General features: G+C 41.0%; 2 protein-coding genes across 6 annotated transcripts in view; one reads left to right on the forward strand and one right to left on the reverse strand.

Annotated features, from left to right (window-relative positions):
* The window catches only part of LOC116981101 (SEC23 interacting protein), an 87,986-nt gene extending 70,202 nt beyond the window's left edge, over positions 1-17,784 (reverse strand). For 2 of the 5 annotated variants that reach the window (XM_033033823.1, XM_033033822.1), the window contains exons 1-8: positions 17,546-17,741; positions 11,620-12,167; positions 9,758-9,959; positions 8,280-8,473; positions 5,496-5,585; positions 3,910-4,030; positions 3,314-3,403; positions 1,361-1,502 (exon numbers count right to left, since the gene is read on the reverse strand). In XM_033033823.1, the coding sequence (XP_032889714.1) occupies positions 1,361-1,502; positions 3,314-3,403; positions 3,910-4,030; positions 5,496-5,585; positions 8,280-8,473; positions 9,758-9,959; positions 11,620-12,167; positions 17,546-17,666 (1,508 nt within the window). In that variant the 5' untranslated portion in view covers positions 17,667-17,741. Of the gene's footprint in view, positions 1-1,360; positions 1,503-3,313; positions 3,404-3,909; positions 4,031-5,495; positions 5,586-8,279; positions 8,474-9,757; positions 9,960-11,619; positions 12,168-17,545 lie in introns of all 5 variants that reach the window. The other 3 variants (XM_033033826.1, XM_033033825.1, XM_033033824.1) reach the window with 2 other exon arrangements.
* A 4-nt stretch (positions 17,785-17,788) lies between these two features.
* The window catches only part of LOC116981103 (minichromosome maintenance complex binding protein), a 33,088-nt gene continuing 23,230 nt past the window's right edge, over positions 17,789-27,646 (forward strand). The window contains exons 1-2 of the mRNA XM_033033829.1: positions 17,789-18,019; positions 25,129-25,208. Of these exons, the coding sequence (XP_032889720.1) occupies positions 17,959-18,019; positions 25,129-25,208 (141 nt within the window). The 5' untranslated portion in view covers positions 17,789-17,958. The remainder of the gene's footprint in view (positions 18,020-25,128; positions 25,209-27,646) is intronic.

Below are 27,646 nucleotides of genomic sequence, written 5' to 3' on the forward strand. Positions count from 1 at the left end.
AGTAAGAAGGAAATACTAGAGGCTGTGTCACATGGTTTAATAGAGTATCTTTGCACAAGTGTTAACAGAAGCAATTTTTGTCAATTTCACAACAGACTAATGTTCTTAAGAGAAAATGTGACTAATTACTGCATGGAGGTTACATGGAAATACCCAATACATTCCCCCCCCAAGACAGCATTTTTTTTCTGCTCGTCAATTTTTCAAAGTAACTTTCAATTAAAGTTGAATCTGAATCTGAATTCCCCAATTTATCAATCACATTATAACCAGCTAATGTTATGGAAACTTGCATTATAATAGAACTATTATATGAACATGTATTAAACTCATATTCATATGATTATGAGTCATTTTAAAAAGGCATGCCAAGTCTTAATCCTGCTAAACTACCTCCATAACACTAAATTCTTATATTTGTGAAAACATATTTATTTTAGCCAAGAAAAAATCTTAATATTCTCATTCTTTTTGCACTTTCAAACTGTTGTTTCACACACGTCCAAATTAGATTAATTACACATGTGCGCATAAGTGCAAATTTTCAAGAGGTCATGTTTGATAGAATCTATTGAATTATTTGGTCTAGTAACAGTAAAGCAAGGAGAGGCTCGGCAGCCCAGGGGTTGTGCGCGGCTTACAAATAGCATCAGCCATTTATTGCCCTTGGACTTTGCTCCAATTAGAAATGCAATAAAAAAATTCCAGCCTCTACAGAAGACATGTTGAATAGTAAAGATGAAAGGATGGTTAGCATGAGAATTTTATTACTTTTTCTTAATATAAAATCGAGGAAATTGAGTTATATATCCAATTTTAAATTTAGATAATTGAGTATATTAAAAGCAAATTTTCTGAAGTATTAAAACAGAAATATTTTTCCTCCAGTAACTATTTCTGTCCAAAGCTGGTGTTGGATATGGTCTTTGAAATGCCCAGAGCTAAAAACAGATAAACTTAAAGTGTGTAATCATCATGTATAAGAAGGAACTGCAGATGCTGGTTTAAACTGAAGATAGACACAAAAGCTGGAGTAACCCAGCAGGACAAGCAGCATCTCTGGAGAGAAGGAATGGGTGACGTTTTGGGTAGAGACCCTCCTTCAGACTGGTTAGGGATAAGGGAAATTAGAGATATAGATGGTGATGTGGAGAAATAAAGAACAATGAATGGAAGATATGCAAAAAAGTAACGATGTTAAAGGAAACAGGCCATAAAGTTCATCATGTTTTACTAACATTATTATAAAACGTATTCTTAAGCAAGGACAATATTATGCATCAAATTATTTTCTGACAAAAGCATTAAAATTCAATCCATGTACAACTTTTTCCACCATAATAGAAGTGGGAGAATATACCTGTCTACTCCTGTAGCATCTCCATGAAGAGCATTGTGCCAATGCACTGGAAGAAATTCAACTCTCGTGATTTTATTTTCATCAACTGCTTTTTTAAAATGTGTGTGCAGTAGTTTCAGAGAAACATTTCTGAAGTCGTCAACTGAAAAAATAATGTGCAATTGTCTGAGTCGTTAATTGTAAATTAATACCACAAAGTCTTTGTAATTAGTTGGCAACAAAGTTTAAAAAAAGCATTAGGTTGGGAAAATGTTAAGTTATATTATTACGAGTAAGATTGGGAGAATAGGATTTTTAGTCACAGCAATACTTCATGAAGCAAAGTACAGCTTGAAAATCTATACTGGATGTAATGGAGTAGCACGGATGATTTTCACATCGTTACTACCCCAGAGAACCGAGCCATTGAGTTATTTGCTCAATTGTTAAAACATGAGCTCCAGAAATAATTCAAACCCTGCAAATAAACCAGGTACTAAAATTACTAAGTACCTTATTGAACGGGAATACAGCTTAATGTCACTAATTTAAATGTATTTGAAATATGAACACTAATTTTATTAATGCTCAACATAAAACTACAAAAAAGATTACAGATGAGTTGCATTCAGAGTATTGTCTCCTCAGCCCAACCCCATCTCAAAATTGCCCAAAGTATGTCATAGTCAATGGATTCATTTATGAACTGCATTTATTGCGATTGATTGCCACGTCAGATGAATGCATGAATATACTTCTGGTGTTGACATTTGAGGAAGAATATAGACTGGGACATTTTGGTTGTCTATGAAAATAGTACCACACCCGATTGGTCAGAAGCCAAAAATGCTTAATTTAAAGGAGAAATTTCACTGAGACATCTGAACCATCAGTTTCAACTGTGTTGGCAGGGCTCAAACTCATTTAATGCAAAGCCAAATGTGCTAGGTCTACCTGACTAAATATAACCGGTTATTTTGCAAACCAACAAACAGTCTATCAAGTAATATTATAACGTTTTTTTACATTTTGCAGGTGTGAACTTTAAAATATAATCTTTTGCTATTCAGAATTTTCAAATGGCCACAGTAGAAGTCAACACCTTTTTAGATGAGGAAAGTTCATGTTTTCATCTTTGGAGACACAGGTGACAGCAAACTCTCGAAAGTCAAACAAAAAACTAAAAGTGCAAAAGAAACTCAATGGGTCAAAACGATTCAGTGGAAGGAAATGGACAAATGACATTTTGGGCCAGGACTTCCCAGAATGAAGTAACATTGTCTGCCCATTTCCCTAGAATCTGCCTGACCCACTAAGTTTCCCCAGCAGTTTGTATTTTACTCATGTTATCATCTTGGTTACATTGCCACCAACTGGCCAAACCTAATATAGTTGTTAAACAGATGCTTCAAGAGTTTGCAAACATGAGCAAAAAAGGTTAATTGAATAGATAATATTTTCACATTGAGAAACATAATGTTTTTAAAGTATTTAGATAAAGAACTTAAGAAACAACATGGTAATAAGACTGAAACCATTATGTAATTAAAATATGTTTGCATGAGGGGAATTACTTGATATATAGATTATATTGGTATTCATAGCTAATGAAACAAGGTAATTTATTTTAAAATAAGGGTAACAATAAAATGTTGATAAAACCGAGTTACAGATTTGATATCCAGGTGATACATTTAAGTATGATTACAGTATAAAGTTCCAATATAGAGCAAGCAATGTTTCTCTGATGGTGTAATAAAGTGCTAAATTATAGTCATATTAAACAACTGTTCACATCATCCAATTCAAAAGGTTTTGTTAAATCATGGATTACATTACATTATTGCTGGTATCAGCTTTTTAAATGATTCAGGTTCATTTGAACCTCGACATTCTAATACTCACGTTAAATGTAGGTTTGCTTCAAATAATTAAAAGGCATTCATGGAAAGAATAATTAAAAAATAAACCTACCACATTCAACAATGCTTCTGAAACGCAAGTCACAGACTGGTCCAATACCATGTGCCATGAAAACCAGATGATTAACTTGTGGCACCTCTCCTAGGGTAAGAAAAAGACATTACAATTGTTTTTAGAGAGATGATCGCTAATGTGCAATTCATAGAAATTCATTCCATCCTTCACGAACTAACAAAACTCTTACTGCCTCAAGTTAGATCTAACTATGACAAAGGAAATAAAGTTTGCACGTATTTTGGCACCTTGTTACTTTCATGAAAAATGTCAAAGCATTTAATAGAAAATGCACTACTCAGAAATACATATATTTACAGTTTCATTCAGCCACACAAAATCCCACATTTTAGTTAAAGATTTGTGGCACCTTTGGGGAATCAGCAATATCTGCGGGAAACAAAATCAAGACTGCCTTAGCATTATGTCATGTATTTAGTTTCCAAAACACTGAATTGATAATTAACTAGAGTGCCATGGACATTTCAAGGAGGTTTTCTTTAGCTCGAGGCACCTGGAAAGCTTAATTTTGTATAGCAAATTTAGCTTGGAAAGATCATTGAGGTATTTGAAGTGTTTAATTGGATTCATACCTTCAGGAATTACATCGTGATCATCATCTATCCCACGCTTGACCACTTTGGGCCTGGTCTGTCCATCTTGTGTTGTTCCCCATTCATCTGGCAGTGCGGAAGCATGGAACTGAACTATTACCTAGAAGCAATCATGACTGCTTTATTATCATTTCTTAAATAATTATTGTTGAGACTGGAAGTTATAGTAATCGATATAATGAACAATTTAGTTAGATGAACAAGTGTTGCCCCTTTCTATATCGTGGCTCAATATTTTTTCCCTAAAAGGGGCTCATGGGGTTGTTAGTGCTGGACTTGATCTACTCCCATTTTGTCAAATTAATTCATTCTCGATCAATATGTAGAAATAATGTTCTGCCAAACTTTCCTATCACATCCTGGTCTCCATTGAAAAACAAATGGTTGTGGTTTTGAACAAGAGCCACAAGATAAAGTACAACATTTATTTTTAATTAAGCATTCTTGAATATTCAACTGTATTTTTCTCTGGCCAGAAGACAATATGACTAGCCCTTACAAACTACCTCCACAAATAAAGAGTGAACCTTATTTCACATATATCCTTATATTATGGAACACCATTATGGAACATCAAATCCACACTGGCTCTCAGAGGACATAAAGTCCCATCCCTCTTCTTGTGCCCCTGCAGCCTATTATCGCACATACTCAAAACCGACCATCCCATCCTCCCTCCCATTTCAATAAACAAATATTTCTCCCCTCGAGTTACCAATTGTCACTCCAAGAATGATAATTTATTCCAATTCTATCTTCTGTTAGCTAACAAATTCCCAAATACAATACTCCCAAATACAAAATTCCCCAAATACAATACTCCTTTGTTGTGGCATTTTATTGAATGCCTTCTAGAAATCCAAATGCACTACATCTACTGATTCCATCATCTTCCACTCTAGATAGATTAACTTATAACAACAGTGCCTCTTTACAAGTGTAAGATGTCTCCCTCAGAAATCAGTATGCAAAACATTGTGGATAAATTGTGGATTTAAGATTATAAATAAATAATTGAAGATGTTCAGCAGGATGATAGCTCAACGTTATTTCTGATCCTCTCTGAACAAATGCTGCCCAATCCGTAAATGCATAGAGAATTTTCTGTTTTTATTTCCCATTTCCAACATCTGCAGTTTTTCGCATTTCCATTCTGGGTTTCAGATTAAATCTTTGGATTAAATGAGCCAGTTGTAATAATAAATTTAAATGTGAAAGTCAGATAATGTACATAAACTTTCCAAAATAGTAGCAGTAAATAAAAAAATGCAACATCACGAAATTAATTTGTTTTCACTGATCGAACAGATGCAAGCTTCTGTCTTCCTAAATAATGTTTTTCAAGAATATTGCTTTAAAGACCCTGTGGTCAAAATTTAGCCTTGGTCACACACAATAAAAGCATAATATAGTAACGGCACTTTTAGATTCAGTTTAAGGAACCCAATGAAAACACATTTTGTCGGTTGAACACAACATGCAGCAGCTCCTGTTACAGTATGTACAGTCTATGGCCACAGGTGAATTTTTAACCTCATGATATCTTGCTTTAGAACAGACTGTACCTTTGGATTATGCATTACAATGGTTTCTCCACTGGCAAATTCGAGTCTCTTATGCCACTGGTTGGTAGTTACAGCCTTTTTATATTCTCCCTGCAAATAAAAGGAAAGTTAAAAACCTTCACCACTCAATTTATTTTCCACAAGATTTCATAACTATTTTAGGTGCAAACTTAAAAATGTTCACTTATGTAATGTTCACTTATATATATATTGTTTTTGATATGGTGTAAGGAAGAATATTTGAGACTTCCATCTACTTAAAAATAGCTTCTTCATACTATCGTAGCAAAAGCCACTTCTGGTGTTACGGCTTTGTACCACTGGTTTCAAATCATGACAAATGTATAATATAAAATAAATGTAATAAAAACAAAATGTGAAAATGAACTTCCTAAATTATGAACTTGAAAAATGTGCATCCTAAATAGAAAGCCACACAATAATTAAAATACAATAGATAGAGGGATCATAAAGTTGTTTTGGTAGACCTGAAATCAAGAACATCAAGGTTTTTGAAAGGAAGCAAGGGAATTTTACCAGGCTAGTATTAAGAAAGAGGGGATGTAGTTACAGTGGCTTGCAAAAGTATTCATACCCCTTGAACTTTTCCACATTTTGTCACGTTACAACCACAAACGTAAATGTATTTTATTGGGATTTTATGTGATAGACCAACACAAAGTGGTGCATCATTGTGAAGTGGAAGGAAAATGATACATGGTTTTCAAATTATTTTACAAATAAAAAACTGAAAAGTGTGGCGTGCAAAAGTATTCAGCCCCCTTTACTCTGATACCCCTAAATAAAATCCAGTGCAACCAATTGCCTTCAGAAGTCACCTAATTAGTAAATAGAGTCCACTTGTGTGTAATCTAATCTCAGTATAAATACAGCTGTTCTATGAAGGCCTCAGAGGTTTGTTAGAGAACATTAGTGAACAAACAGCATCATGAAGCCCAAGGAACACACCAGACAGGTCAGGGATAAAGTTGTGGAGAAGTTTAAAGCTGGATTAGGTTATAAAAAAATATCCCAAGCTTTGAACATCTCACGGAGCACTGTTCAATCCATCATCCGAAAATGGAAAGAGTATGGCACAACTGCAAACCTACCAAGACATGGCCGTCCACCTAAACTGACAAGCCGGGCAAGGAGAGCATTGATCAGAGAAGCAGCCAAGAGGCCCATGGTAACTCTGGAGGAGCTGCAGAGATCCACAGCTCAGGTGGGAGAATCTGTCCACAGGACAACTATTAGTCGTGCACTCCACAAATCGGGCCTTTATGGAAGAGTGGCAAGAAGAAAGCCATTGTTGAAAAAAAGCAATAAGAAGTCCCGTTTGCAGTTTGCCACAAGCTATGTGGGGGACACAGCAAACATGTGGAGGAAGGTGCTCTGGTCAGATGAGACCAAAATTGAAGTTTTTGGCCTAAATGCAAAACGCTATGTGTGGCGGAAAACTAACACTGCACATCACCCTGAACACACCATCCCCACTGTGAAACATGGTGATGGCAGCATCAGGCTGTGGGGATGCTTTTCTTCAGCAGGAGATTTTTTTAAGAATCTCCACGCTTATTGGTCATCTTTTGTTTCCCATTTCCTGTGGGGATGCTTTTCTTCAGCAGGGACAGGGAAGCTGGTCAGAGTTGATGGGAAGATGGATGGAGCCAAATACAGGGCAATCTTGGAAGAAAACCTGTTAGAGTCTGCAAAAGACTTGAGACTGGGGCGAAGGTTAACCTTCCAGCAGGACAATGACCCTAAACATACAGCCAAAGCTACAATGGAATGGTTTAGATCAAAGCATATTCATGTGTTAGAATGGCCCAGTCAAAGTCCAGACCTAAATCCAATTGAGAATCTCTGGCAAGACTTGAAAATTGCTGTTCACAGACGCTCTCCATCCAATCTGACTGAGTTTGAGCTATTTTGCAAAGAATGGGCAAAAATTTCAGTCTCTAGATGTGCAAAGCTGGTAGAGACATACCCAAAAGACTTGCAGCTGTAATTGCAGCGAAAGGTGGTTCTACAAAGTATTGACTCAGGGGGGCTGAATACTTTTACACGCCACACTTTTCAGTTTTATATTTGTAAAAAAATTTGAAAACCATGTATCATTTTCCTTCCACTTCACAATTATGCACCACTTTGTGTTGGTCTATCACATAAAATCCCAATAAAATACATTTACGTTTGTGGTTGTAATGTGACAACATGTGGAAAAGTTCAAGGGGTATGAAAACTTTTGCAAGCCACTGTAAGTAGGAAGACAGAAAGATATGGAAAGGTACTCAAAACAATAAAAGACACAAGTGCTAGAGTACCTCATCGCATCAGGCAGCATCTCTGGAGAACATGGATAGGTGACAATTCAGACCCGTCTGAAGAAGGGCCACAACTCGAAATGTCACCTATCCATGTTCTCCCGTTGATGTATTCCAACACCTTGTGTCTTTATTTCTAAACCAGAAACTGCAGTCCCTGGTCTCCACTAAAAAAATGTCCTTTCATACAACACCTTTAACTCCAAGATTTTTCTCAGAAGCATTAACACCTTGCATGCAGCATTAGCCATGAATAATGTACGTGGTCAACCATCGTTGCAAATAGAAAGCCATGCTAATTTTCTTTATTCTTCTTTAGTTACAAGTTTCCTTCTGTATTGCTGACTTAATAATCTTGGAATCTTGATTCGTATCATTCATTACTACGTTGTGATTTTAAACAGTAATTTTAAATTAATGCGAGTACAACTATGTATGATTCAACTGGATACTGTACCTCCAATTTTTCACTGAAATCCTCAGAGTAAGGAATAAACCTGCTGTCCAAATCCCCCTTGTAAAACCACGTGCATCGTCTCACTTCAGTTGTCTCCTCTTCCCAGTACACAGCACTGCGCATGCGGTCATATAAATGAATGTCATAACGACCACCATCACTTGACACAACTAGGTTTTCAGGGTCTGGTTGTACTGCAAGTGTAAACCAGATTAGGTCTCTTTAAATTTTGAACCAATAATCAACAATAGCATCAAGAAAAAGTGTGATTAATATAATCTACAATAGAGAAAAAAATATTTATACATTAAATATGGGAAAGACTGCTTGACAATTTGTTAATGAGCAATTGCCCTATACTATAAATACAAAATAACACAAAAACAATCTTTTTTTTAAGAATCTCCACGCTTATTGGTCAAAAGTAATGAAATAAAGCATGTATCTCAGAGAGTTTGAGAAAAAGTCTCATAACAAAGAAATGACTAAAATTTTAATGAAAAACAGCTGAAAGATATTTAAGGACAGTAAACACCAGAAAAATATAAAGTCAGAAGTTTCAAATAAAATCACAAGTACAGAACAAAGGGGCATTGGTTCAAATGAACAAAACTAGAACTCAGAATAAATTCCAAAAAGTTTTATTCATATAAAAACAGACATATAAAAATAGTCTTCCAACAGGTTGGTAGTTGGAGCTCCTGCTAAAGGTTGTAAAAAGCTTACACGTGGTATTCTTGGGATGACAAGTAAAAATATTTTCCATGTTGAGATCTCATTTAGTCTCCCAGCATGTGGATAATTTGGCGCAGTCAGTAGTGTACTTTGTGTAATGTCATATGTTGGTGCAAGCAGGATAGCCACATTAACTTATTTTTTTCTTCTTAGAAATAGACAATGGCTCAACTGTTTAAGATTGAAGCCGCCCAAATATCAACTGGTGAGACTGAAATAGATATTCTGTATTTCTCATTTGGAAGTTCACTCCAATATTTTAACGTTTTGTTTGTATCTTCTCCGATGTTAGTCAATCATCTTTTGTTTCCCATTTCCTACATTGCAATATACAAAACAAAAGATGATTGACTAACAACATACAATGAAGATACAAAATATATTGAAATTAGTCGCAAATTAGAGAAAAACCTGTGTTAAGCATAAATAAATTGTAGTGTGTGGAACAAAAATTAAATTGAAAAAATTATTTAAAAAATATTCACAGAAGTAATGGAGACTTTATGAAATGGACAGATCTGCCAATGATTGGATCCCAGTTTGTCAAGTTGCCAACAAAACTGTACTTGCATTAAGTGTATTTAAAATGCCAGCAACTAACATAATAAATGAACTGCAAAGCAAAAATAAAATTTACTTCTTACACAAGGCAACTACATAAATAAATTATCCCTGTTAAGGATTCCACATTGAAATTTAAAGAGACAAACTAAAAAGAAGAAATTCAACCTTTTTTTACTCACCAGAGTTATAAACTTCCTCAAGGTTCGCAGTGTCCAGAAAACTAAATGGCATCCAGATTGGATTTCCCTCTACCATCTTGCAGTAGAACCAGTGGGGTCGTATTGGCTCATAGAAGTTATGTGGAGGACTCAGCAAAGGTTGTAATGCTGAGGATATAGGTTTAGGAGGAGGAAGCGTTGATACACTTTGCCCGAAAGGTGCCTGCAAATACAAAATATATGTCATTTTTGAAAGCATTTGACTTAAATCGCAATATTTTTTTGAATAAAAGTCTGACCTCTCTAAAGTACTGAGTAAGTTTCAGACATGCAAGTAATTTCTTTGAATGAAATTTTGTTTCATCACCTGCTCTTCTGCTAACTTGCATCAGTGCTAAGTTTGGGGCATTTTATTCAAGATAATGGCAGGTGACAAAACTGCATTCGCAATGCAGATTGCATCAAAAACAAATCTGTCATCAATTTATGCCCTTTGCCTTCTTGTAAAGCAGGGGGGGGTTTCCATTCCAGTTTGATCAGCAACACCAAGACAACATGGAGAGCAAGATCCAGTCGACCTATACCACTAATTTTGGTGTAATCTGCAAAATTACTCACAATGTTAACTACATTGTTATCCAAATCATCAGTGTAGATGACAAACAACACTAAACCCAGCAATGACCCCTGCAGTACTCCACTGATCACAGGCCTCCAATCAGAAAAACAACCCTCCACAACTACCCTATGACTCCCTCGTCCAAGCCAATTTTGAATCCAATTGGCGGATTCACCTTTCATTCCATATAGTCTAATCTTCCAGACAATCCCACCATGTGGGACCTTATCAAAGGACTTGTTGGAATACATGTAGACAGCTCCAATGCCCTGCCTTCAACAGCCCTCTTGGTGACCTCTTCAAAAAAACGGTCATGTTTGTGAGATACAATTTCCCATGCACAAAGCCATACTGATTGTCCCTAATCAATTTGTGCCCCTCTTAATGCTGGTAGATCCTGTCCTTAAGAACCCCCCTCCAACAACGTTTCCAACAGGCTGATATCAGGCTCAGCGGCCTGTAGTTCCCTGGCCTGTCCTTGCTAGGAGGCCGAGGACAGAGACGTCACCGGAGTGAGATGTAAAATTAAAGTAACCTTCATTATCAAATGTTCAATCATTCAAACCTGGACAAGTAAGTAAAGCAACAACAGTAATTACACCAATTTTTTTCTCTCATTTGTGTAGAGGATAATTATCCTTATAATTTATTACATACACCAGCCCTATAGACATGCATTAAAATTGAATGCGAAAACTATCTTAGCATGTGTCCCAAAGGATAAGCTACAAAATTCATTATTAATTATCTTAATTAAATCCTGTTGAAGGTTTCTTCAGTGGAACTAATATTGTTAATCTAACTTTAGAAGATAGACGTGGAGCTTTTTAAAATAGATCATTACTTTTCTTTTATACAGTAGCTGTGAGATAAAGCCTACACAGTGGACTTACATTGTGGTAGCCACACTGTGCTGCTACCAAATCCATTCTACATTTTACTTGTAGATCTAACCATTATGTAATCTGGACTTTTACATCATGAATAAAGGGTTGTTATTAAGCAATTAGCACATTATAACCATGATTAGGCTTCATGTTATGCAATGAATGCATTGGATTTAGAACATGTAATTATTGTTGTCTAATTTGTAAGCTGCAAAAGAAAACTGTCATACACCACTGCATTCTATGCTCTGGACTTGACAAGAGAGTTACAAACTGTATTGGTAGTCAATAGTGCAAGTTATTTTTTTCTCCAGGCTGTCTTGGTAAACAAATTAACAGAAAGATATTACAACAAACAATAACATAGCATATTTTACCTGTGGTGGAGTAACTGGAGGTGTCTGGTAAAGATGATCAGTTGGTGTGGCAGACTGAAATGGAGGCATGTGTTGATGACCTTGGCATGGGCTTTGTTGATGCTGGTGAGCAGCAAGGTGAGGACTGGCTCGATAGCTCTGGGAAAGTTGGCGATAAGGATTATAATTCTGCTGGGTCTGAGGCGAGGAGACAGAAGTGAAAGCTGTGGATGCGGAAATTCCAGGCTGATTATTCTGATAGGTTGTACTGACATACTGAGAGACTGGAGGCGTCTTGAAGCCAGCCTGAGACGATGGGCTCTGAAATGCAAAGGAATCCTGCACAGACTGTGCCGAAGAAGCTACAGGTACATCAGCTGGAGCCTTTGAGCTTGCGACTGTCCTTGCAGGTGGTGTTGCCGTTGTACAGGGATGGTGTCCAATATTTGCAAAAGGATCATTGTTGGTTGCTGTCTGAGAAAAATAGTTGAAGGCTGGTGGATGGCTCATAGAAGCAGATGTTTGACCCACAAAACTGTCCTCCTCACCAACATCTGTTGATTCATCTGCTGGAAAACAGAAAACAGTCAACATTCTCACCTTTATAACTATCTAACAAGAACAGCAACCTTTACCTATTCTTCTTTTACACAATCAACTGATTTTTCAATGAAGAAATTATACCTATCTTACAACTTTTGTACCATCTTCTGGAAGGACAAGGTCATGGTGTGAGTGCCATTGACTGGCAGTAACCTTCACGATGGACAAAAACAAACTTTAAAATGCCAGCCAAGTCTCCGAGACCAGGTCCTAATCAGCACAGCCCTGTGGAGCTATGATAGCTGCTTATGCTGTCAGAACACTGAATGTTAATAAGTGTCGCCGGTTAAAAAAAATAAAATGCTGATGTTTTAAGAAGTTTTTTTTTAATTAACCAACTATAAAAATACATAATCTTACAATTAGTTTTTATATGGTTATTAATTTGATAGCCAAGATTAAACATTTATAAGTTTGTCTTGCTTATGGAGTCATACAGCCAAAAGTCATACAGCATGCAAACAGGCATCTCAGCCCAATTTGTCCACGCCGACCAAGATGACCCATCTACACGAGTTGCACCTGGGCCTTATCCTTTTAAACATTTCCTATCCGTGTGCACGTCCAAATGTCTTTTAAATGTTGGATTGTACCTGTCTCAACTACCTCCTCTGGCAGTACATTCCATATACCCACCATCCACTGTGTGGAAAAATTGCCTCTCAGGTCGCTATTAAATCTTTCCCCTCCCACCTTAAACCCATGTCCTTTGGTTCTTGATTCCCCCACCCTGTGTAAAAGACTGTGGATTTATCCTATCCATTCCCCTCATGATCTTATACACCTCTACAAGATCAGCCCTCATCCTCCTGCACACCAAGGAATAAAATACTAGCCTGCTCAACCTCTCCCTATTGCTCAGGTCTCCTAAAGTCCTAGCAACATTTTCATAAATCGTCTCTGCACACGTTCCAGCATAACAACATTGTTCCTATAATAGGGTGACGAAAACATAACACGTCTCTAAATGTAGTTACCAAATTATAAAAAGCAATCAAATGCATTGATATAATTTGTTAACTCAATTTAGAATTGTAAATAACTTGAAACATGCCTCTTTCACAGAGCCATTCTGTCCATTGAAATAAATAGCTGTTGAACCTACACCAGATCCCACCTGGTACCCTTTTAGTGGACAGTTTTCTCAGTGTAACAGCAGAAAGTTGGCCTTCCATCACTGGACTTCAAGAAAAACTCAACTGTAGAGCACAATCGGAATCGTTTGCACTGAACAATGCACTTGCCTAAGAACTGCTTCAGATGGTTAAATCAAAAAAACATTGTACAATACAGTCTAAATGAAATTCTTGGATTCTTCGCATCTATTGTCAGCATTAGAATAGATATCTGTGGCCAAATACCAATCTTGCTGAATACTTTGTAAGTCGGAAATGCAACAGAGAGATTTTTTCCTTAAAAAGATGGTGCACAGGGAACAGACTTATCAACACAACATACTTTTTTTTTGCTAAATGTAATATAATCAATCTTCACCAGTCCGTATTTTCACACAGAAAATATAAAAGATTGTGATTGTTTCATGAGGTTCTAAGGTTGCCTCCATCAGCATTTTGCTTAGCATACAATGGCATTCACACACTCCTTACATTGTCACATGATTCCAGAAACAATATTATTGAATGCCATAGAATAATATGAGGCTGTTTAAATGATAAACATGTCAATCCCTGCAGAAATACATAACTAATGGGGTTTTTTAAATCCCCGAATATAGCACAGCCATTATAAACTGGAAACCATGCTCTGCAAGGGAAGGAGGTAGTATGAGATAAAAACCTGATCTTGTCATGTCTGGAGATTGAATGATAAATTATAACTGTATATTAATATTTATCTGTACATTCCAATAATAATGGAAAAATGTGTTTATTAGCCCATTATTAATCATATTTTTGTTCCTAGGTGGTCCCTTGGAATGGAAGGTGATGCATCCAATGGTTTATGGCAGGGGTGTCAAACTTGCAGCCCGCGGGCCGGATGTGGCCCTCGAAAGGGCCCGATCCGGCCCACAGGATGATTTCCCCAATGCTAGAGCAGGCAGCAGCTGTCCGCAGTGCCGGATCGGACTGCATTCGCGCATGCGCGGTACGACCCGGCGCACATGAAGTCGTATTTTGCCCATGACCTAAAATGAGTTCAAATGAGTTTGACACCCCGGGTTTATGGGTTCTGAGATGGCTGATAAGGCCAATGTGCAAACTGTTCACTTTTATAGACGGGGCTGGAGGTGTCAGACAGGTGGCGGGAGAGTTTGAGAGCTGAAACGTTCCTTATACATGATTTCAAGATAAACATCCTGTGCATAGTTAGACACAGAAATAAGAAAACTGTTGGTTAAATCGCCAGCTCCTCAAGAAGTCATGGTTTTAAAGTAATTCACAAGACCTAGTATTGAAACATATGGAATTACACTGTTGATTTATTTTGAACACAATCTCAGAAAACAAAACTTGCCATTGAATAACTGACAAAGAACATCCATGACACTAGGAAATAGTTTGCAGGCATGGAATCTCACTCTATCATACAATTACAGATTTTTATACTTTTGTTTGTTTTTCCCCCATCCCAACTTTCTCAATCCAATCATTCCTTCACTCTCCATAATTAAATTACGCATCATCACTTTTCCTGGTTTCGTCTTTGCATCCCTCAGATTCTTCAACCCTGTGGGTTAAGGAGATGGATAGTTGTATCTCTCCTCACCCAGATAGCCTGGGTAGTATCAAACTACTTTTTGATTTCTTATTACTCCAACTTCCAATGTAAAAGAAAGATCTTCCAGTTATATAGACATATAGCATGAAAACAGGCCCTTCGGCCCAACTCATTCATGCCAACAAAGGTGACCCATTTAAGCTACTCCCACTTTCCCGTATTTTCCCTTTATCTCTTTCTTTTCTTATGCATGTACCTGCCGGAATGTCTTTTAATTGGTATCACTGTACCTGTCTCATCTACTTGATCTGGCAGCTTGTTCCATTTACCCACCACCCTACGTGTGGAAAAAGTTGCCCCTCAGGTTCCTATCCTGTTGAATGGAGAAAGTTGTTCTTTACCCAGATTTATCCCAATTGGCAGGAGACATGAAAAAAAGGCTAGGATTTTGAAAATTAGCACATTAGTACATCAAGGACTTCAAATCTCCTTATTACATGACAATTTGTATGCTTTTCTGAGTCCACTAATTTTTCATCCGATGCTTGAATTTCCAGCGCCCTCAGCTGCAAATTAAAATTATCCCATAAATGAATGCACATCAAGACCTACAATAAGTTGGGAACCATTTGAAAATGTTAGCAGCCACACCAGGATACTAGCCTTTAGCCCACTTCTCCAGTAAATAATTAAATTCAGGACTCTGTTGTGAATGTGTGGGGAAGATCAGAACTTCCTTCCATAAGTGAATCGCAAATTTGCTGGCTGCACTTCACCAACAGATTTTTCATAGAGTCTAGCAGTGAAGCACAAGCTTGCTGCAATCCCTTGTCTGAACCGATGCCAAGTCTCCTGATGCAGGAAGAGCAAACGCAGTCATCTGAATAGGAGACAACTAAAGAGATTAAGGTATCAGAAGCAAATGTAAATTAATTTATAGTATTATAAATTTAACTTTGGTTAATATTTTAATCGCTTAATAATTCATGTTTTTAAAGTGTTTCATTGATAATTGACCTTTTGCACATTATTGTTGAGCAAGTGCAAGTACAAGTGGGAAGTTCTGGCACAACCTGCCAATTATTCCAGGTTGGTAGATGTGCCTTTACAGCAGGATGTGGCCTGACAGAGTAGTTTACAATCCTGTAGTATTATTCAAGATAAACAGTTGCCTTGGCTCACATTTTTCATCCAGAATACATTAACCGCTTACTTGTTTCACCAGTAAATGAGCATTACCTGCATAAAACAAGTGATCTGTCTGCCTATATAACCAATCTCTAATTACAAAAAATATTATGTAAACATTCCAGTCCTTTCCACACTGCAAGGCTTTTTATAACTGTATGATTGGAACAAACTACTCAAACTTTCATTTACAAAAGAAACATTCTAAAAAAAAAGTGCTTTACCCTGAATAAAAATATAAAGTCAAAGAGAGAAACAGCACAGAAATGCATCCTACAGCCGAGTGAATCGAGTATTATCCACTCTTTTATACTAATTCTACCTTAATCCAATATTTTCATCAACACAGAATCCACCACTCACACGCACAACACAAGGAGCAATTTACAGTGGCCAATTAATACGAGATGAAACCAGACCACCCAGAAGAAACCATTGTGATCACAGGAAGAACATGCAAGCTCCACATAGACAGAACCAGAGGTCATGATTGAACCAGATTCTGTATTGTGGTGATGCACTAGGTCTTCTAGCTAACCACAGAAACCGACAAGGAAACTTTTAATCCACAAAAAAAATTAGTCAGAAATCACTATAAAAATGTATTGAGAATAACTGATTCTGTCAAAATACATTCTCTCATAAATTAGATCTTACTTAGACATAAAAAAACTATGATTTCAGCAAGGTGACACATACCTTGATCAGTATACCATGCCTACAATTCAGCTCGAAAGGAGATTTGGATAGTTCCCCAAGTACTGAACAATTTAAAAGAGTGTGGGGGGGTGGTGAGGGAGAGCAAAATCAATGCAGGAATACTTAAATGGTCTATTATTTCCTGAGTTTGTGCAACACATTTACAGCATGGTACTGAGATATCAGTCCAAATCTTATAATTTGGCCTCTGGAGTGGGATATGAAACTCCAGTCTTCTGACTCAGAACTAAGAGACTTGTCAACCGTGACAGTTGATCAGTGCTGCGATTCGAGCAGCCGGGAACCAGTATTAATCTCCTCAGAATAAAAGTAAATGTCTCGACATACCTGTGATAAAATGTCCAACACTTTGTGCAACCAATATGCACAACAAATTACACACTGAAGAAACTAAGTTGGTCCAGGCGATACAAACTCGTTGAGCACCGATGTTGAACTTCTGATGTTAGTTGCACATTATGGGGAAGTATCACTTGAATCCCTCTTGAAACTTACACGTCAGACCAGTTGATGCTCAGTGGCAGAGGCCATGTACACTCCCACATCCATCTTTCCCTCCCCCCTCCATTCAATCACTGGAGGCACAATCTCCCTGGAGGACAGTTACAAGTACCAGTGGGCCAGGCTCCGGCCAGGAGGGGACCCTGGGGTCAGTCCATGAGCTGCCCTCTCTACACTCGGCCCCTCCAACACAAGACAAGACACCACAACAAGCAGCTCCCCTCCCTCCCTCCCACGGCCCAGCTCAGTCACCCACCGGCTGAGAGAAGGCTCGAGTCCGCCGCCTGGGCCTGGCTGACGGGAATGAAGGGCACGGGGAAGCTGAAGTCGGTGTCGGACGAGAAGAGCAAGTTGGCGTTTGGTTTCTTCTCAGCCATCTTGGCCCCTTCCTCCCTGTGATTATTACACGTAGCAGCGGCTCCGCGAAGCAACGCCCGGCATGGAGGTCAAAGGGCAACGGGGGGGGCGGGGCGGGGCGGGCGTGAGCAGGGCGATCTGCGTCTGACGTCACGTCGGCGGGCGTAAGGAGTGATGCGGTTTTCCCGCCATTGACACAGCTGGCGGCTCCGGGCCGGCGCGCGAGCTACGGAACTTGGAACTCTCGGGGACGTGAACGTTGCATCGAGCGCGTGGTGGAGCCGGGGAGCAGGTGGTGCAGCAGCAGCAGCGATGCCGGGCGACGGTGACGACTGGGTGAACCATCCCCTGGGCGCCGTGCACCGCATCTTCGGTCAGCACGCCTTTGTGGCCTAGCCTCTTACCTCCTTATCTAAAGAAAACAAACTCGCCCGTGATCGCCTCCGGAGACGGGTGCATGCATGCATGCTGTAGGCCTTCAGAGCACCGATGCCCTGCCCCTCCTGCTCCCCCTCCTCCCCCTCCCTCCCTCCCTCTCTCTTCATCGTTTAGCGTTCAATTGGGGAACGTTGCTGGGGTTGTGTCAATTCTTCATCAAATTGCCTGAGTAACTCAGCGGGTCAGACTGACCACTAGCTTCCTGACCCGCTGAGTTACTCCAGCATTTTGCATCATTCTCTGGGAATCACTAGCATCTGCAGTTTGTCAAAATGCAATGCCTTTAAATATGAGCTATTCTATGTAAACTCCACAGATAATTTAAAGTGCAAGCTAAGCGATGTATTTCCGGTATCACCGGTATTTCCGTGAGCTTTTGAGGGTGGAGGGGGGGGTTAAGTGGAAGAGAGTTGTGGAGACATGAAATTAGTTATTTGATTTTCAAAAACTTTTGTGTTTTGCATCTGAAATCGACATGGTTTGGCGCGTAATATGTGTTTTTGGTGCGCACGGCAGTTCTTTGGTTGATAGGGTGCTAATTCGCAAGTGCGTAAATATAACACAAATATTGCAGGTATTTAACATAACGGGCAGTAGAGGGAAAGAAACCGGGTTCATCTTTCAGTGGATGAGCTTCATCGGAATATAATTTATAAAATGTACTCTGTCTCTCTCTCGCCCTCCAGGTAATCAATCTGATCGGGGTATTTTAAGGATTTTGTTTTTGGTTCATATTTCCAATATCTACAGTATTTGCTTTTATAAATTCTTTGTCATTCTTGTACAGTGTAATGCTTACGTAATGAAATCCATCCTTGATGCTGCAGTGCAAGTTGCTGGAAATTTTATCTGACATGACACTTGCAATCGGGAGGTTGCATGGCAGTCGAGGTCACGACCCGTGACCCGTACTGTTGCCACTCAACGCCTACTGGAGTACAAGCGGAGGCCCCATCTTCTGTCCCAGCACCCGGACTCCAAGCTGACTGGTTCCGCACTCGTGGACCCCGGGCCGTCTGTCCCCGCGTCGGGGAGGGGGGGGTGCCGGTGCCGGTGCAGCGTGGTCAGTGACTTTCGGTGGGCGGTGGGACCAGACTGTCCCCAACTCTGCTGCAGCTGACGGGGACATTGTCGGGTTTATCGCCCCGTGAGTCCGCTTCCCGGAGCCACGGCCCCGCTCCACCCGGCCTCATGTGTGGGCGCTGCCGACTCACAGCCCGTGACAGTGCGGCCCATAGGGGGAGGGCGGCCGTGGCCGGACAGCGCTGACTCCGGGGGAAGTTTAGGGGCTGTCCTGAGGGATGCGCTCCTTTGACCGCTTACACCTTGGTGCTCGAGTTCAGAGCAAAGATACTTGAGCATTTGGTTCAGAGAGCTCAGTCACCCTCCACAATTATTTACAGCGCAAAAATTGACCATTTTGGCGGTCTTTAACAGGTAAGAAAGTATGCGTTTCGTGAGTTACTAGTGTATGCGGGAGGCTGCCATGTCCCCCAAAAGGATTGAGTTGCTCCGTGCGTCACGCCCGATGACCTTACACGCAACCCCCCCATCAGTCTGAAGAAGGGTTTCGGCCCGAAACGTCGCCTATTTTCTTCGCTCCATAGATGCTGCTGCACCCGCTGAGTTTCCCCAGCAATTTTGTGTACCCCCCTATGTAGGTTGCTTTTGACAGCTCATTACATTTAGCCATTGTTCAATGGTAATTCTTGTTTTGTTAAACTGGTTAATTTAGTGGAATACCTCACTTTGGATTACGACCAAGTTTTGTCTTTAAAATAGTTCATCAACTTTGCATCTGTTAATGGATTGCATTTGATTTGTTGCAGAAACCGATTCTTGTATGATTAGTGAATATTTTTAGCTTGTCAGGCAGCATCTCTGGAGGACATGGATAGGTGGCGTTTTGGATTGGGTCCCTTCTTCTGGCCGATTTTCATGTCTGGGGTGGGAGAGAGCTGGGATAAAGGAGTGTGGGCCAACCGAAGCCTGGCAGGTAATAGGTGATACAGGTGAGACTGACGATAAGCTGATGGGTGGACAAAGGCTAGAGGTGAAAAGGAGTCAAAATGGTGTAAGTTAAGGAGAGGAGAGGAATGCAATGTAAAGTCAGTGGGAGGGATATAAGTTGAAGGGTTCGGGGGGGTGAAAAGAGGGGTAGCGTTGTGGGTGAGAGGGGTGCGCACACAGGTGGGGGTCAGGGAAGAGGTGGGGGGGGGGGGTGCTTTGTTTATAGTTGCAAAGAAATGCACACAAAACTGGCCAAGCCTTCGGAGTTGAAAAGCTCTTTCGATTTGTGCGACCAGAATAGGAACATATAATAGAAGCTGCAAAAGCAACTTGTCGGCAAGTTTATCACAAAGCTTCTGATTTTATTCACTGTGTGTGGTGACTACCCAATCTTCCCTGTGATGTGATTGAGAAATAACTACCTCCATTGCGGTTGAGAAAGAAAGATTTCAATGTTGTCTTCCTTTTTGTATTTCCTTATACCTTGTCCTTGAAGCTTCTAGAGAGCAGGCATGATCAATTGTATTGAGAAACCCAAATGCTCTCTTTGTGAAATATTCAGTTTGGCTGATAAATATTTTAGTCATTTGTTGATTGAGTTTGGAAGCTGCATTGTTGCCTTTCATTACACCCCCAAACTGGATTGTTTTCTAAACTAGCACGATGTGGGGCTTGGTATGCATGCGTGCTATACTGTTGCTGCAGCTTTTTGGGTCATGCCTTGCATTCGAGGGACACACTCTGAGTGTGGGGTCTGAAGTGGCTTCAAAGGCCAACATGAGACCTGCAGACCCTGCAACAGATTGGGCAGGAGATGCTGACGGGACGGACAGGCAGGTGATAGTTTGCGAGGTGGTACACTCCCTGGGCCATTTGCATTGGAGTGCTGTGAGCTGACAGCATAGGGAAGCAAGGATCTCTATACTATTGTAACGAAGGGCTGCTTCAGTGGGGATTTGAGAAGTTTGTGACACTGGTAATCTCTTGTTATTCGAACAGCAGCATCTCCAACTGGCACATCGGTGCAGTGGTAGAGTTGCTGCCTCACAGCGCCAGAGTCCCAGATTTCATCCTGACCTCGGGTGCTGTCTGTGTGAAGTGTGCACTTTCTCCCTGTGACCGCGTGGGTTTTTTCTGGGTGTTCCGGTATCCTCCTACATTCCAAAGACATGCAGCTTTGTAGGTTAATTGACCTGTCAATTGCCCGTAGTGTGTAGGATGCAAACCCAGGATAACATAGCACTAGTGTACAGGTGATCATTGGTCGGTGTGGGCTTAAGGGCCTGTTGCCACACTGTATCTCTAAACTAAAGTAAACCCAGCAGAGTGAGCAATTTGGGATAAAACAGCTGTCCATCTGGATGGAATTAGACTTTCAGTGCCGAAGTTATTGACTGGGGAGAGAAAAAACTCCCCTTGTCTGTGTTCACCTGACACGTTTTATCCTGTCCCTCCCAACTTTCTATCTCCCCCCCCCCATCAGCCTAAAGAAGGGTCACAATCCAAAACATCACCTATCCATCTTCTGCAGGAGTGCTTCCTGACCTGTTGAGTGACTCCAGCACTTTGTGTCTTTTTTTGTGAGTAAACCACCATCTGCAGTTTCTTATTTCCATAGAGAAGGTTGATGCTGGTTTGGATGAATTTTGCAGAGATGTTGTTTGTGTTTCTCTGCGTCCCTGAGGTGCATGGAAGGTAGGAAGATCACTGCTCCAAGTAGATTTGGATGCTTGTACCAGGTGTGAAGTCTTGTTATTCAGACACTGGCAGAAAAGCTGTGCAGACACACAGAAGGCGGTGTTGTATTAATGCCTGCCTTCACTGAGAGGTGGTTCCTGAAGTAGGGGAAGCAGTTCATGTTTTCCAGTGTCTTATCAAAGGTCTTTATTGTTAGGAGGGTATTTGTTGTTCAGCAGGGTCACAGTAGTTGAGAATCTTAGCTTTGTGAAGTTGTCTATATGGACTTCAGTAAGGCCTTTAAGGTTCAGTATGACTGGCAGTTGTGGAAGGTTGGATCACATGGCTTCCAGGGATAGCTCGCTGTGTGGATACAGAATTGGCTTCATGGAAAGCAGCAGTGAGTTGTTTTTCGGACTGGAGGCTGAGTGATCTTATAGAAATGTATAAAATCATGAGGGGAATTGATGAGATGACTGTACAGAACTGATTACCCAAGGTAGGGGAATCAAGAACCAAATGCTGTTGGTTTAACGTGGGAGGAGATTGATTTAATAGGTGGTGGTGGGTTTATGGAATTAGTTGCCAGAGGAGTTACTTGTGGCAGGTGCAATAGCAACATTTAAAAGGCATGATGAGGCTAGGTACATAGATAGGAAAGGTTTAGAAAGATACGGATCAAATATGGGGCATCTAAGCTAGCATAGGGTCTTCAGCAAGGTGCCAGGTTGCATTGGGTTAGGTATGAGGTTGAACACATCAGCTTGGGGTCTGCATTGACGGGTAGGGCCTGTTTCTGTACCCTGTGACATTAAATGCAAAACATTTTCTCTTGCGTATTTTAATGCAAGAACTAACAATCACTTGGATTGCAGCTTTCCTTTAGTTTAGAGATAGAAGACAGAAACTGGCCCTACGTCCTTCTGAGTCCATGCTGACCATCATCACCCGTTCATACCAGTTCTATGTTATCCCATTGTCATCTACTCCTGATGAGTTGGGGTAATTTATATCGGCCAATTGATCTGTCTCTGCAGGATGGAAGACTAAAGATGCCATTTAACTCCTGCCTTTAATTTTAGTTTGGAGATACAGCGTGGAAGCAGGCCCTTTGACCCACTGAGTCCCACGCTGTCCATCACCCTGGTTCTATATCCCATTTTCAATCCTACACACTAGGGGCAATTTACCGAGTCCAATTAACCTACAAACGTGTACGTCTTTGGGATGTGGGGGAAACCGGAGCACCCGGAGGAAGCCCACTCGATCACAGAGAATGTCCAAACCCCTAATTCTGTACTGCTGCCATCAATCCCAGCCGCTGCCATCTTTGTGACACCTTTGTGGTTGAACGGGAGTCCATCTAACCTCTAATAACCTTTTCGAATCGGTAGCTTTCTTAGCTCCATGTCCACTCAGCCAGAAAGCCCCTATACCAGCCGGCCTTGCGGTGTTATTCTGCCTCTGTCTTTGCTTCAAGCTCTTGCAATCCATGCCCATTTTGTGTTTAATTTGATTATTTCAATGCTCCCCCCACCTGGTCTCCCGTCTTCTCCAGATCTATATGTATCTCAGACTAGGCTTATCTTGCTTCCTATGTCAGTGATCTTAATTGACTTTCTGATCTGCTTCGCCTTCCCTTCAGTGCTCTCATTTCTTGTTATCTTGTCCTGTTTTACACAGCATTGCCGCTCAATCTCTGCAACGGATTTGAGTGAGGCCAGCGAGCGGCAGGAGAGAGGTTTTTAGACTGAGAGCTGCCCGAGGTGAGCGGGGGCCGGCAGAAGGCGCTGAGGTGGCGGCCGGTTCCGCTGTCTGGCCCGGAGGCCGCTCACAGCCACCCGAGCTGCTTCTCCCCCCTCCCACCTCAATGCAGTGGCTCCGTGCAAGGAACGTCGCAAGTGGCATTATCCCGATCCCCTCCTTCACAACATTCGTGCCCTCCCCGCAACTTTACCCCGGGCCAGACTCCCCAAACGCTGTGAAAGGAGCTCTCCCCCCACCCCCACACCCCGGGAAATACGGTATTTAAAAACATCACCAAGAAATGTACTTACCACATTATTGGTACACAAACTCCATTCTTCTCTCTCTATTTCCTAAGATACACTTAAAATAATGCCAATCCATATTTGAAAACCCCGCCAAGAAACCAGCGCTGCGCATGCGCAGTAAGTAGGCTGCTGCGCCCGTGCAGTGCTGCAAAGGTATAATTTCAGCTGCCTTGAGCCCCGCTTGAAATTGACGGCATCCAGCAGCGCTGACTGCACGTGGGCTGCACAGACCTTCAAGGGTTACAAGCGCTGCGGTTGAAAGGATCGGAGAATTATGCCTACCTAAGAGATCGATCTCTTAGATAGGCATAATTCTCCTATGCCTTTACTATTTATATTTAGTTATTACCATTTTATAATTTTAGTCAGGGTAGGCAGTGCCACCTTGCCTACCCTGGCGGCACGTGCCTGGTATGTATCACAAACTGCAGAAATCCCGGCACAGATCCTTGCGCAACTAACCTGGTCATAGATGGAAAGAGTACAGAGAAGATTTACGAGGATGTTGCCGGGACTCGAGGCTCTGACCTATAGGGAGAGGTTGGGCAGGCTGGCACTCCTTCGAGCGCAGGAGGATGAGGGGTGATCTTAGAGAGGTGTATAAAATCATGAGAGGAATAGATCGGGCAGGCGCACAGAATCTTTTGACCAGAGTTGGGGAATCAAGAACCAGGGTGCATAGGGGAAAGTGAAAAGATTTAATAGGAATCTGAGGGGTAACTTTGGACCAAAAATTGTGTTTCCACACTGTCTGACTATCTCCAGCCGGAATTGTGTCCTTCAACAACTAAACTGCAGTTAATCCCGTGCAATTTAATCTTCTGGATCAGCGTTCCATGGGGGGAGGCTTTATCAAATGCCTTGCTGTATCCTAAAGCTGTATCTTTTGATCTTGGTGTTCTCTGCCATGTAGGACTTTTACTTGTTATCTGTCTTATCACTGTCTCATGAATTTGTAGTGGTGCTTTCAGCTGTCCAAACCCCATGCTCTTCAACACGGAACATCGCACAGGAATAGGCCAGATTAAACTCCGACTGCCATTTCTCTGCCCATCTTTCCTTCGCCCTCCCTCATTTTATAATTCTTAAAACCTCATTGAGCTTGTGTTTGGCCCCCAGCTTGTATCTAGGTCTTTGTTTGTCTGAACTGAGTGATACACCCTGGGGCACTTGTGTGTTTAAACTGTGTTTAAAATGCATGTATTTGTTCAGCTGGTATCTTGTTAGGACATCTACACGGATCTCCTGATAATGTTACTCCGGGATAAGGAAACATTTCTGAAGTTTGTGTCTTAATTTGCAGCTCAAAACAATGCAGACTGGGAGAAGAAAGTGGTGGAATTTTTCTGGGAGAAGCTGAAGGAGACAACTGCGGCCAACTGGGTGAGAGATTATTTTATAACATTATTCTACCGCTCCTTCTAAAATAAACACAATAATCATTGGTGTGAGTTGAAACAATTATTATTGCATATTCAGGCGTTCAATAAATCTTGCTTCAGAATTTCCAAGCACATTTAAGACTGAACGACGGCTATAATAAATCAGGTGGGTGGTAACCATGCAATTGGACCAAACACTTTGAAAGCTGGCAGTATATTTTGCTTAATGATAGGATTAGATCAAGTTAGATTTTTCATATTACTGACAATAATTTGTACTTTGGTATGGCATGTATATGTGCCACTGGTAATGTATCCCATAGCTAAATTGTTGAAAATGCTCCTGTGTTGGAAAGATAATGTGAAACCAAGTAACCACCGTGCCATTTCTGTTATCTGCAACTTTGATTTTTGACTTGGTTGGCTGAAGCAACTTCTGATTTCACTTGCAATTAGAATCTCTACCTTTTTAGGTCCAAAATCTTCACTTAACTCTCATTTAAAGGTCATCTCTATGAACTTGTTGGAAATATAAAATGTTATGACTTGCTTTATCCTCAGTATTAGAAGACATTTACACTTGTCTCTTCCCTTTGTTGTCTTTTGCAACTTGCTCAAAGAGCCAGATTTTATCGAATGAACTTTGACACGTCCACTTTTTGTTTGGTCCACAAGCTTTTACGATCCAATTTGCTGAGATTTGAGATGTATTTCAGTGTCCCCCCCAGTCTGGCTTCTGCTCTGTCTCGGACCCCAAGAAACTGCAGGGAGTTGTGCTCTGTGCATTCCCCCTCCTGCAGTCAACACCCTCAGCACCTCGCTCTGCCTCGGAAAAGCAGCCAGCATAACCAAGGACTACTCGCACATGGTTATTCTCTCTTCTTCCCGCACCCTAAGGCAGAAGGTGCAAAAGCTTGAAAGCATATACCACCAGATTCAAAAACAGATTTGTTCTGCTGTTATCAGACTCTTGAGTGAACCTCTCGTATGCTATGGATTAATACACATTTGCCGAATATACCTCAGTGCTGCGCTTGCATAATTGAAACGTAAGATCCTGATGGGCCTTCTCAGAAAGGATGTGGCAACAATGTTTCTTCCTGTGAGGGATTCTAGAATTATGGAGTGGTATTTAAGATGGTGCTGAGGTAAAATAAATTCTGCAGTTTGCAAAATGTTCAGAACTCTCTTCCTGAATGCCAGGAAAGCAGATTCCTTGAATATTTTTAAAACTGAGCGAGTTAAGTTTCAAATGTACAAGGAGGTGAAAGGTTGCTGTGGGGTGGATGAGGTGTGTAGGGTTGAGGTTTGACTAGTTATTGAATGTCTCACAGGGCGCTCCTTGCTCCTAATTTATACAATCGTCCATATCCTACCTTGGGGAAAGTGCCACCTTGGTTCATCAGCAAAAGATGAAGGGAAAAGACAGATGGGCCAATATTTTTAAGGATTTAGATTTTTTTAAATCTTTGACCTGAGAGCAAGTTCATAAAATCTCTGGTTGGTGGGTTGAACTAATGTGCACCTTTGTGACATCCAACCTGATGATTAGAGAGAAAGGCAAAGTGCTGCAGTCACTCAGCGGGTCAGGCAGCATCTCTGGAGAACATTGATAGGTGACGTTCGGGGTTGGAACCCTTCTTCAGTCTCAGCCATTCCTTGCGTCTCTGAGAATTGGAGATGTGGCCCACTTTACTCCATGTGTTTGTAATCCATTGATCTTCTGCGGCCTGGAGTCATACAGTGTGGAAATGCTCCCTTCAGCCCAACTTGCCCATGCCAACCAGCATTCCCCATCTACACAAGTTCTATTTGCCTGCATTTGGTCCATGTCCCTCTAAACCCATCCTATCTGCATACCTGTCTAAATATTTCTTAAACATTGCAATGGTACGTGCCTCAACCGCATTCTCCAGCAACTCATTCTATACACCCATCACCTTTTGTTTTAAAGAAAAAAAGTTACCCCTCAGGTTAATGTTAAATCTTTTCCCTTTTCATCTTAAATCTATGTCTTCTGGTTCTCATTTCCCCAACTCTGGGCAAAAGACTGCATTTACCCAAACTATTCCTCTCAGGATTTTGTACACCTCTGGAAGATCACCCCTCGTCCTCCTGCGCTCCAAGGAATAAAGTCCTAGCCTGCTCAGCCTCTCCCCATAGTTCAGGCCCTCGCATCCTGGCAACATTCTCGTAAATCTTCTCTGCACCCTTTGCTGGTTGACAACATCTTTCCTATAACATGGTGCCCAGAACTGAACCCAGTAGTTTAGTTCAGAGATACAGCAAGGAAACTGGTTCTTCAGCCCACTGAGTCCGCGTCGACCAGCTGTCCCCGTGCACTAGCTCTGTCCTACACTACGGACAATTTACAATCTTTACCGAAGCCAATTAACCCACAAACCTGTACGTCTTTCGAGTGTGGGAGGAAACCGGAGC

The sequence above is a fragment of the Amblyraja radiata genome, chromosome 15 (genome assembly GCF_010909765.2).
Source record: "Amblyraja radiata isolate CabotCenter1 chromosome 15, sAmbRad1.1.pri, whole genome shotgun sequence".
In the NCBI taxonomy this organism is placed as follows: Eukaryota; Metazoa; Chordata; class Chondrichthyes; order Rajiformes; family Rajidae; genus Amblyraja; species Amblyraja radiata.